This window comes from Vombatus ursinus, unplaced genomic scaffold, assembly GCF_900497805.2.
Source record: "Vombatus ursinus unplaced genomic scaffold, bare-nosed wombat genome assembly UNPS02015412.1, whole genome shotgun sequence".
Taxonomy (NCBI): domain Eukaryota; kingdom Metazoa; phylum Chordata; class Mammalia; order Diprotodontia; family Vombatidae; genus Vombatus; species Vombatus ursinus.
The window spans coordinates 47,174-58,977 of NW_020955190.1; the positions used below are offsets into that span (position 1 = coordinate 47,174).

The 11,804-nt window shown below is 42.5% G+C and overlaps 1 protein-coding gene across 2 annotated transcripts in view; it reads left to right on the forward strand.

Moving 5' to 3' along the window:
* Positions 1–6,397, forward strand: part of ENGASE (endo-beta-N-acetylglucosaminidase) — a 14,873-nt gene extending 8,476 nt beyond the window's left edge. Inside the window, exons 7-14 of one of the 2 annotated variants that reach the window (XM_027847538.1) lie at positions 486–648; positions 2,128–2,231; positions 3,147–3,255; positions 3,663–3,850; positions 4,209–4,357; positions 5,019–5,127; positions 5,580–5,694; positions 5,961–6,397. In XM_027847538.1, the coding sequence (XP_027703339.1) occupies positions 486–648; positions 2,128–2,231; positions 3,147–3,255; positions 3,663–3,850; positions 4,209–4,357; positions 5,019–5,127; positions 5,580–5,694; positions 5,961–6,377 (1,354 nt within the window). In that variant the 3' untranslated portion in view covers positions 6,378–6,397. The remainder of the gene's footprint in view (positions 1–485; positions 649–2,127; positions 2,232–3,146; positions 3,256–3,662; positions 3,851–4,208; positions 4,358–5,018; positions 5,128–5,579; positions 5,695–5,960) is intronic. The other variant, XM_027847539.1, reaches the window with a different exon arrangement.
* The last annotated feature ends 5,407 nt before the right edge of the window (positions 6,398–11,804 follow it).

The window sequence follows — 11,804 nt, forward strand, 5'->3', positions numbered from 1 at the left end:
CAAAGTGAGTGAATGTGTGTGTGTGTGTGTGTGTGTGTGTGTGTGTGTGTGTGTGTGTGTGTTGAAACTCAGCANTATAAGTGAGTGAATGTGTGTGTGTGTGTGTGTGTGTGTGTGTGTGTGTGTGTTGAAACTCAGCAATGGCTGTGACCTGTGAGAGGTTTGAATTTGTGGCCACTTTAGGTGAGAAGGCACAGTCTGATTAGATTCATCATCATCAAAAGGTCTAATTGCTTGTGGCCTTGCACTTAGAATTATATGGAGAGTGATTTATAGACACAGTTCCTGCCCTTTAGGAGCTTATAATCTGTAAGATACTATTATTTGGGTTGCAAAGGCAAGGTGGGTTCTCAGGGAGCCTGTCTCTAGTCCCTACTTCAGGAAGAAAGGGAGCCCTTGTGAACAAGAGGGCTCAGGAAAGGCTGAAAGGGCATGACTGGCTGGTCTGATCCTTCCCCTGTTTTGTGTCTCTTGCTGCTTCCCAGGGTATTCTTTGACTCCTGTGATGGCATCTTTACCAATTACAACTGGAAGGAGGAACACCTGCAACGCATGGTATCCTTTGAGGGGCGAAAGGCAGATGTGTATGTAGGAGTGGACATATTTGCCCGGGGAAATGTCGTGGGAGGTGGATTTGACACAAATAAGGTGAGTAGACTGGGGAGGTGGAGGAGGCTTAGTCACCATTTTAGGTAACTAAGGGCAGCTCTCTAAGGGCTCTTTCAAATTGGTTGTCTTTCTCACCTTTCCCTTCACCTTGAAGGAGGAAAGTGCCAGTTATTCTTCTTAGGAGAGAGAAATTGAGACTTAGAGACCATTGACCTATGGGGCTACCCAGCATAGGGGTGACAGGGCTCACCCCAGCCCTGGATGACTGAGAGTCTGGGGACCTATATTCCAGACCCAGACTTTAGGCACGTCTTTTTTCTTCTCTGAGAAAAGGAAGACTGGTGGGGAAGCTGGGGGAAGGGGTAGGGATAGACTAAACAATCTCTAAAGCCTCTTTTAGTTCTATTCTATGACTCTATGAATCCTGACTGTCAGATCATTAGAAGTCGTGCTAGATATAGTGCTGGATTTGGAGTGAGAGGTCTCAGGTTCAAATCCTGCCTCTGTCCCTTATCATTGCTTCTATGACATTAAGAAAGTCACTTAACCATTTTGGGCCTTAGTTTCCTCATCTATAGAATGAGGGAGTTGGATTAAATGAGGTCTCTTCTAACTCTGAATCTATGATCCTATGATAAATTCTTGTGCAGGTCTAGTAGCCTGGACCACCAGTCTTATAGCCATTCTGACTAGCTCTTACTTTTTTTGTATTTTTTAAGGACAGCAGAGCAGACTTGAAGAATGCTAAGAGTATTTTTATATTTTTTAATTCCTTAGTCAATTTAGGTGATGACCTGGGGTATTTGGTTTTGGGAAATGATAGGCTGCTTATGAGTTTCTGGCAGTACAACTTATGGCAGCAAAAAAAAAAAAGGGAGGTTGGGGGTTGATGTACCTCATGAGAGAAAAATAAACAATCTGTCTCTTGAACCGTCAATCCTATCCCTTTTCTTTTTCTATAAGGAGGTCATCAGTCATTAATTAAGCTTTAAATGAATAAAGTAATGCCATCACAGAACATTCTTCTTATGCCCAGTTATTCTGATAATGTAATGAGGTATGAGTTTCCTGCATTCCTGTACACTTTGGACATTCCTTCTGGCTTTCTTCCACCCTGCAGTGCCCCCTTATGGCAAATCTGTGAAACTACAGAATGCTCAGATAGGATTCTGCATGAATCTCAACAAGAGATGGTCATTTAACCAACAAGCATTATGAGTTCTATCGGTGTACCAGGCACTGTGCTGGGTGTGGAAGATACAAAGATAAAAGTGGAACAGTACCTGCTCTCAAAGAGCTACAGAAACGCAGGAGCTCATCAGAATAGGGTGTGAAAATTTCAGAACAGACTGATGGAAAATAGGGGACTGCATTGTGCATGTTTGATGAGGAATTAAAGACCCATTGCTTCTTACTCAGATGCTGAGAGAATCCTGATCTGTAGCCTTAGCCTCAGAAAAGGCAGTGGATGAACTTTCATATGACCAGTCTTTTTCTCTGCCTTCTGTCTTTTTGTAGTCACTAGAGCTGATCCGGAAGCATGGGTTCTCAGCTGCGCTCTTTGCTCCTGGCTGGGTGTATGAGTGCTTGGATAATAAGGATTTCTTCCAGAACCAGGACAGGTGAGCTTTTAGTCCCACTTGGGGCTTCTAGTAGTAGATCAGTGGGTCAGAGAAGGGGACCTCAGATTATTTTTTTCTAGGCAAATCAAACAGCTTGGCTGCCCCTAGGTTGGAATGTCCTAGAAAGAGATGGAAAAGCAGTGAGGGATGGATGATGGGTCGGGGACTGAGGAACCACTTCCCTCAGACTGGCATTTCTGGTGCATGAAGCTACTAGGTGGTTGAGGAAGCATGAAGTTATATTTGGCTATCACACAGAGTGTTATAAATATTTTGTTTTGTTTATATATATGTATATATATACATACATACATATATGTGTGTGTGTGTATATACATACATACACACACATATATACATACACACATATAAAAATATAGGTATATATAAAACACACATAAATATAAGTATATATAAAACGTTTGTTTATGTCATTGATTCCTTGGGCATATTCCTGTTTGTGAGATTTCTGAGCCAAATGCTTTGAACAGCTTAGTGAGTTTTCTTGAATAATTCCAAATTGTTTTCCGGAATGATTGGTCCAAACCACAGCTCTGCCAGCAGTGTATTAGTGTGTCTGTTGGCCCATAGTCCCTCTAATTCAACTATTTCTGTTTTTTATCATTTTTGTCAGTTTCATAGGTGTGAGGTAAAACCTCATAAACTATAAACACACTGTTCTTCTTCTTGGGGTACTTTTATATTGAACAGTGGCTTTTGGTCTTTTATATGTATCAATTTCTTATATAGCTTGGATACCAGACTTTTATCAAAGATATTTCAAGGCAAGTATAAGTTCGTCTTGGATGGGGTCTGGGAAAACTATAAGATGGAATGGTTGAGATTGAGGGTATACTGAGTCTCCTCTTTATTACATTTCTTGAGTTCTTCCTGCACCCACATGTTTCCATGTAGGTTTTGGAGTTTGCTGGAGCAATATCTGCCCACTCACAGCATTTGTTCCCTGCCCTTTGTCACCTCATTCTGTCTGGGCTTGGGAACACGGAGATTCTCCTATGGACAGGTGTGTGGAGTGTTTGTGATTCTCCTGTTCTCTTGAAGTCATGCTGGGTTGAGGGTAGAACAAGAGTTTCTTGCTTGTACTGAATTACAAAAAATTAATTGGTGCTTTTTGTCTTTACATAACAGTAATTTCCAGATATGCCCCTTCCTGCTTTGTACTCTAGCCAATGCGCCTTCCCTTCTATTACTTATAACTTGTTTTACTTTTTGCAAGGGGAAGCATTCTCCCTTTTGTCTTCTGATTTCCATAAATTTGTGAAAAACGGAGGGGAGGTTTGTTTTGTGTGAGTAGGATTTGTGATCTGAATAGAATTGATATCCAACTGTGATCCCTGTCCATTCCTTCTGTCCACTTTGTCCTACATAACATCATAGAATACTCTCCTTGCCTCTGGTTTTTCCTTTTAGGAAGAGACAATAGGACCCTGGTACCACCTGAGTGCTCAGGAAATCCAGCCTATCTTTGGAACCCATACATTAGAAAGTGAGTCTGGTTGGGTGAGGATTCACAGCTGCTTAATGGATGCCTGGAATGGAGGAAGCTCCCTTCTCGTGCATGGAATGATTCCTTCCAACACTGGGAAGGTAGCTGTGAGGTAGGTGAATGATCAGGGATTAGGGACTTTTCAATGTCTCTTTTGACTCTGTGCTGGCTGCTTAGCTGGCCCACCCAGTAGCACAAAGTGCTAGAGGGCCAGGGCAGATAAAGGTTTTCAGCATATATTGTGCCTTGGTTGGAGGAAGCCCTGGTTTTCCTCATGACTTTCCAAAGTCATGGTTGTAACTAGAACTAGTATAGTAGCCATCATTAGCCCAACAGCTAAATTGTGGAAGGGAAAGGTAGAGATCCTAGGGTTTACAGTGTTCAGGTATCTTTGTGGCTCAAGGGACTTGAGCCTAATATCTTAGTAGAGTTTCTCCAAGGCCTCTCATTGCCTAATTTTTTTCCTCTAGGCTTTTTTCTCTGCAGGTCCCAGCACCACCAAAAATTTATCTGTCCCTGATATACAAACTGGAAGGGCGCACAGATATCACTGTTGCATTGGAACTCTCCACCCTGGATGTTAGAAGATGTAACATTGGAGGCATCTCATCTGTACATGGTAAGAAACCAGGACAAGTCTCTCTTTTACCTTCACTAAACTTCTTTCCTCTGATGTCTTTTCTTCCCTCTGGGCTTCTGTGGTCATCTCTGGAAGCAAAGGTCTGAAAGGACTTGGATGACCAGCAGGGTGGAAAGAGTGTTGGCAGGGGACTCACGGGGCCCTGGCAGTGGGTATTAAGGTCTCAGCTAAATTGTCTATACCTTCTTCCTTCCTTCAGGCAGTAGCAGAGTTCTTAGTGGACTCTACAGGTAAGGACAACATGTCCCAGAATGATCATATCAGAAGTAGACTAGAGGAAGGATTCACTTGTACTTTTCTTTTTAGATTAATCCCAACAGTCCAGGACTTTATTCATCTTTGAGCTCAAAAAGCTGTACCTCCAACTGGGTGTGTCATTGGGAGTGAGCAGATAAAGTGACAAGGAGTAGATGAGAAGGTGGGGAGCCCTATTACTGAGTGATTTTCTTATTCAAAGTTCAGTTTTACTGAAGGGAGATCAGATGCCCCCAATGTGACAGCTTCTTCAAGAATGGAAGTTTTGACTTCCTGGCTAGTTTCTTCCTGGTTCCTGGTTCTTTCCTTCTTGGCATTTTTGATTTGAGGATTTGGCTGGAAAAATCGAATTGAGCCTCATATTTTCCCTGACTTTTCTCTCTAGCAGGGCCAACCACTAGGCACACTCCCCGACCTCTCCAGATGCCCCCAGCCAAGCTGCTCAGGTGGGTTGGTAGATGCAGCCAGCAGTTCGACGGGGGCTGGATCCATCGGTGAGTCCCCCTCCCCCAAGGGTGTGTTGCACTGTGAAAGGGGCTGGCCTACCATGAAGATGGGCTAGAGGTGAGTGGGTATAAGGATTTCCAAGCTGAGAATTCCCAGGACTGGAGGGTGGTGGGGAAACTCCTAGGCTTAGTCATTCTTGCCTGTTGGAACAACCCTGTCCAGCAGGTTTCTAGTCTGCTGCAGGGTATAGGTCCTAGTTCATTACATGTGTAATTAACTTATCTCTGGAGTCCTAGGCCCTGGCTCAGGGCCTTTGTCATTTTGCTTCCAAACCCCCGTCTTCCATGGCTACTATAGGACTGGGTCATGGTAAGCAGTTAGCAGCATGAGCAGTTGAGCTGGGGTTTAGTCACTCAGTGAAGTCGTAGGGGATTCTCCTCGGCATAGAAGCCCTTCCTTCTTCCTATGTCTTCATAGCTTGTCTCTGCCCTCTCTACAGCTGCTATGAAGTGAATCTTCAGAGCTGCTTTTTGCAAGACATCTTTGTTAATTTCACACGCCCCTTGGGCAGCCAGAAGGATGAAAACTTTACTTGCCGCCTTGGAGAAATCCAGGTGAGGAGTCCTAAGTGTGAAGATTTCTGCTCTAAGACTTGTAGAAAGGAAACTTGGGGTCCTGGGGGCTCAACCTGTTAAGGGCTTATGCTGAACTTGCAAGGAAAAGGCATGATGTTGCTGTAAAACTGGGAACAAACTACAAAGCTTGCTAGTAATATCCCTTGTCTCAGAGAGAGGGGTGCCCAACTTGAAAATAGCACAGGGCTCTTTTTTCCCATCTTGGGACATTAAGGGGATATTCTGAACCTTCTTTCTTTTGGCAGGTAGTGGACGCAAACAGCCTAATGACACCCTTGTCCCAGGTCCGGGACCTAACTGCCTCCCACACCTGCTGGCAGCATATCCACTCAGAATTACACAGGTTCAAAATAAAGCTTCTTCTCAGCTGCACTCTCTGCTGGTCCTACCTGTTACCTCAAGCCTATGGCTTCCGAATCTACCATCGGGGAGGGAACTATTCCTGTAGAAAGGAGCTGCTGGACTCAGAAGAGCCCACGTTCTTGGGTCTAGCCCATACTAATATGTACCGTGTGGTAAACCTGGAAGTAGAAGAAGCCCCAGCTGGCCAAGACTGCTTTGTGGAGTTCTTGGTACAGCCTATTCCCAAGGAAGGATTCTTGGTTCCTCAGGCAGAGTGGGGCAGATTGACTCTGCTGTACTCAAAACCCAGTAAGCATTAAAGCAGCACTGTCTCATTGACTCCAGATTTCTTTCCTCGTTGTGGTGGAGGGAGGCTTGATTCAAGGATGTAAGTTTGGAGGTATTGAGGCAAAGGGCACTGGGGGATCTTGGGCATGGGTGTAGGCAGGAAGCTATTGGAGGCCCATGTAAGCCTTGGTACCTGCATTGGAACTGAGGCACACATAACTGCTTCTGTGTTTTTGTTTTTTTTAATCAATTCCTTGAGGTTGAAAATTTTTTCTCTGGCACAATCTGAAGACTCTATCCTAATCATTCTCTTTATGCTGAAAAGTTTCAAAGTAATTGTTACAGGAATTAGAAAAACTAAGTTAAGGGAAAATAGAAAGGAAGACGAAAGCTGTATCCTTACATTGAAGGTGGTAACCGTTTTTCTTCACTATGGTCTGAATCACTGAGGAAATGAGTTTAAATCACAGCTGGAGGATTTTAGGTAAGAGAGGCATGAGGTCTAACATGAGATGCTACAACCATGCTTTCACTGTGGGGTGAATGCTCTGGGCCTGGTAATTTATGAAGGCCCCACACCAAGGCAAGTCTTGGCTTCACTGTGGAAACTTGGTCAGTGCCCATTGTTTCTGTGGCTCTAGGGATGTGGGGAGGAAGGTGTAGCAATTTTCCCCAATCTGAGTCAAGGATTAAGATCTAAGGCTGGCGTAACAGAGATACTGCCCTAGATCTCTTACAGCCTTGTGACTTGGTCAAGATTTTTATAGCACAAAAGTCTTCTCTGTAGAAGGACTTTAAGGACTCCAAAGATTTTTTTAAAAACATATTTCCTTTCCTATGATTGGACTTGGTCTGAAGTTTTCTGCCTCCCTTGGCTGCACCTCTGTTCTAACTAGAAGCTGTTAGATTCAAGGAAGTGAGAGGCCTGGCTGATCATAGCCCTTTCTTCATTGTAGGATAGTAACTTGTCTCTTTCTGTCTGTCTTCTAGCCTGTTATCTTCTGTCATTCAGCAGAAACACCTAAGATAGGTCCATTTGACTACATCTTTTTCTACAGCCTTTTCCCCTTTGAAAGTTTTTTATATGTGCTGAACCCTCTTCATCTACTCCTTTTCTTCTCATCTCTTTGCCGTTTGTTTTTCAGTTTGGTCTTTGTCTTGGATGAATTAGTTTTATGGCCAGGTGTCACGAGGAGCGCCCAACACATTTGTTGGTGGTACTTTTCCAACTTGTCACCAGATGATGCACCTAGTGGCCTCTCCTGGAATACTTTGTTAGAGCAAGAAATCAATATTTAGCTTTTGTGATATCAGAGAAGATTGCTACACTGTACTGTGAGCCACCAGGTGGCAGCACAGGTCTCCTGGCTTCTTTTGCTCTCCCTTTGGCCTTTGGAATTTGGGAGCTTCATGGAGAATTGGCAGAGTCTAATCAAAGATGTAGGATACCTAAGGTTTCTTTGTATGTTGGTAGTGGGAGGATGGTGCTTTGTTCCTCTTAGTATTTTGCCTTTTCTTTTGTTAGGTTGTACCTTTCTTCCAGAGAAGGAACTCTGAATCTAGACTTTAAAATTAAAAAAACAAAAAACAAAATAAGCCCCTCCACAATACTTTGATCATTGTAATTCAATGTAATTGGTTTCCTTTTTAATCCTATATATTTTATTTTATGCATTTAACAACATTATTCTGAGAAGGGATCCATAGGCGTCCCTAGACAATGTCAAAGGGGGCATGTTCCAGAAGAGGTTTAAGAACCTCTGTTCTGAACGAAGGGTAGCCCTGACTACCTGCATCCCAGAGTTCTACGCTTCTGTCAAACTTGTTAGTTGCCATATAGGTTGCAACATGACTTTCAGACCACAGAATGACTCAGCCATGAACCTAACAAGGCATGTCAAAATGTAAATTTCTGGTGTCTTACAAATTTTATCAATACATCTTTAGGTTGAAAAAAAGGATAGAGGGAAGGAGCTAGGTACTATAAAGAGTAGTAGAATAATGTAAGAAGACAGATAAAAGTTCATAGGTGACAAAATCCAAGAAAGGAGATTCAAACACTGGGAGAAAAAAATATGACTTCTTAGATTTAGTGAAATGAGACTAATGAGTGGAATATAGCTTTGGAAAGGTGTATATACCTTATCACAAAACAAAATATAGGATAAGTTTTTTGGTTTTGTGTAAAGTTGCATGTGTATGGAGGGGGGAAGTTGAGTAATATTGTATTTTAAGAAGATATACTCAATGCAAGGCAATCTAAGAAGCAAAGCTGAGAAGCATGGTAGAGAACATTTGGGCTGAAGAGTAATGGGAGCAGAAAAAGAAGTAGTTTTGTCATTGGAGACCAGTTGGGCAGAAAGATAAAATATGAGAAGTTTGGGAAACCATAAGCATGGCAAGTTGGCTTGATTGAGTAGCGATGGAATTCCAGACAACTATTGGAGCTCTTACTTTCAAAAGTATGGGAGGTAACAATTTATTGACTTTAATTAGCTTTTGTGCCTCCTTTTCCATTTGGCTCATTTTACTTTTTAAGGACTTGTTTTCTACAGTCAGTTATTGTCCTTCCTTTTCCAAACTGTTGACTCTCTCTTGCATACCTCTCATTTCTTTTCCCAATGTTTCTTCTATCTCTCTTATTTGAGTTTTAAAATCCTTATTGAACTCTTCCAAGAAGGCTTTTTGGGCTTGAGACCAGTTCATATTCCCCTTTCAAGTTTTGGATGTGGGTATATGGACACATTGTCCTTTTCTGAATTTGTGTTTTGATCTTCCTTGTCCCCGTAGTAAGAATCCATGGTCATTATCTGTTTCTGCTTGTTGCTCATGATATTTGCCTGTTTCCTGACTTTTAAAGTTGAGCTCCTCTGCTGGAGCACAGTGGGCACTGGAGACTGTAAGGGTCCAGCAGTTTACCTGGTGCTGACCTGGGGTCAGCAGTACTGAAGCTTTTGGGGTGGAGAGAGGTCTGACTCCTGGAGGACAGCTGCTCTGAAGCACCAGAAGGTTTGGCTGTTGGAGGATGCCTGCCTCCTGGTTCCCCTGCATGTGCCAACACACTTAGGGGGGTTCTGGTGTTGGTGCTTGCCTGCTCCACCACCCTGGGGCTCAGGATCTCCCGCTGGTTTGCCAAGGTGGGGCTTGCTGGGATGCCTCCTTCCTATACTGCCCCACTTCCACCAGAGTGAGAGGGACCTTTCCTTTTAATCCCCCAAGCTTCCCAGGTTAAAAGACTGTTGCACCCTGTCTTTCTGCTGTTCCAGGGTTTTTTCTGGGGTGATATTTTCTGGGATTTTAGAGGTCGATAAAGGAGAGTGAGAGTGATTTACTTCTTACTCCGCCATCTTGGCTCCTGGAAATCCCCAGTTTGTTGACTTTAATAATGATTTCATTCTTCATAAAGTGGATCTGATTCTCTGGTTCCCGGAAGTGACCATACCATATTACATTTTGTGATAGAAGAGAGGAAAACTGGAAATGATCTTGCTTGCAAATTTCAAAGGGTTAAAATAAAAAACTTGATAGGATTCCATGGATTAAAATTCTCTAGGGAAGGTCATTCTGGAAGAAATAGGAAACTCTCAAGAATAAAATTCTGAAAACACAAAGAAAAACAATTCTGATAAGGAGAAAGTAATTGTTGAGATACATGTGACGATGAATTCACCAAACAACTTAGATTTTAAGTTTCATACTGAAGATGGAAGCAAAGGCAGGTAATATGGAAGTGTAATTTAGTTCTATAAAAATAGTGTGAGGTGTGCTAAAGCTAAGAACATGTTGAATTTGGTGGGGAAGAGCAATAAAAAGGGCTTTAAAATTATGCTGGAGAAAAGAGGATGTAGAAGGGATAGAACCCCTTTTGGGTGTATGGGGTGATGATAAGTGACAACAGAAATGGCAGCACTGCTCAGTCTACACTTCTGTTTTCTCTACCAAGAAAAGTGATATTTGGACTGGAAGTGATAGAACAAGAATGGCTGGTGGAGAATTGATACCCAAGAGAAGTAAGAAAATATTGAAAGCACCTGACTGTCCTTAATGAGCTGTAGTCACCAGACTGAGATAAACTATGTCCTCTGGTAATGAAAGAACTGGAAGATGTGATTCTCAGCATTCTTTGAGAGATGTAGAGAATAGGAGGGGTGCCATAGGATTAGAAAAGGGTGAATGTACTGATTTCCCAAAAGGAGCATAGGAGGAGAGATAGAGAACAGGAAGAGATTTTAAAGGAGGTGGCCTTATTTTACAGATGACAAAGCTGAGGAAATGGAGACATATGGGCTAGATATGCTATGGTTTGGTAGATCTGGGACTGTCTGAACAACTGGACTTAAATGGTTTGATGTCATCTTGGAAGGTCTTTAATGGAATTTCCCAGGGATCCTTGCCTGGCCTTGTGCTATTTAATGATTTTTGTCAATGATTTGGATAAAAGCAGATGGTATACTTATCAGACTTGCAGATGGCACAAAGCAGGGAGGGATAGCTAACAGAATCAAGATACAGAAAGATCCCAATAGGTTAGGACATTGGACCAAATTTAAAAGATGAAATTTAATAGGCATTGGGGGACTGAAATTTTCACTGGCTAAAATTCAGCACCAAAGCACCTGACCAAATTTAAAAGATGAAATTTAATAAGTATTGGGGGACTGAAATTTTCATTGGCTAGAATTCAGCACCATAGCACACAGGCTTTGCTACTGACAGTCATGCTTGATAAAAACAGAAATTTGGGCTAGGGGCGGTGCTTTCTTATTCTAACTTTTGTTGGGGTTGAAGTTCATTTACAGCTAAGCCTGTGAGGCTTTTTTGGAGTGTTTCAGAGTGTTATTCATAACCAAAGGCTTTGATCCTCAGCATGTGATTTAGGGGTGGAAAGGAAAGACCTAATCTTAGCCTGGGGGCACTCTGCCTGGCTTTTGTTAGCTGGTTGTGGTGGCTACAACTATGTCAGCCTGCCCTTTTTAAGGAGAAGTATTAGCCACGAGGTACTAGCAGACTGAAGCTGAGATGGCTGAGCTGACCCTAAAGAGATGAGCACATCAGCAAGAGTCTAGTGGAGCATTATAACCAGCCAAGAGCAGACCTAGTGAGAGCAGAATGTTAACATTGTTAGAAGACATCAGAAGTCCTACAGCATCAGAGGTGTGAATTGCCCCTCATATGTGATCCCTATGCATGTTCATTCTCCCTGCTAGTGTTGTATATATTTGTGGAGGAATGTACTCTCTATTTGATCTTGTATTGCAAACCTTATTACTGTGATATTTCAATAAATGCCTTTGCTTTGAACTAATTGTGTCCTCTAATTAGAAAATAAATAAACACATTTTGGGGAGCTCATGAGGGATATAGACTTAGATTACCTTGAACATGAGAAGTTGTTCTGTGGACCTCCTATATGAGAGGGGGTTAGCACTGATGCCACATAGAAATGAGTATAAAGTCCT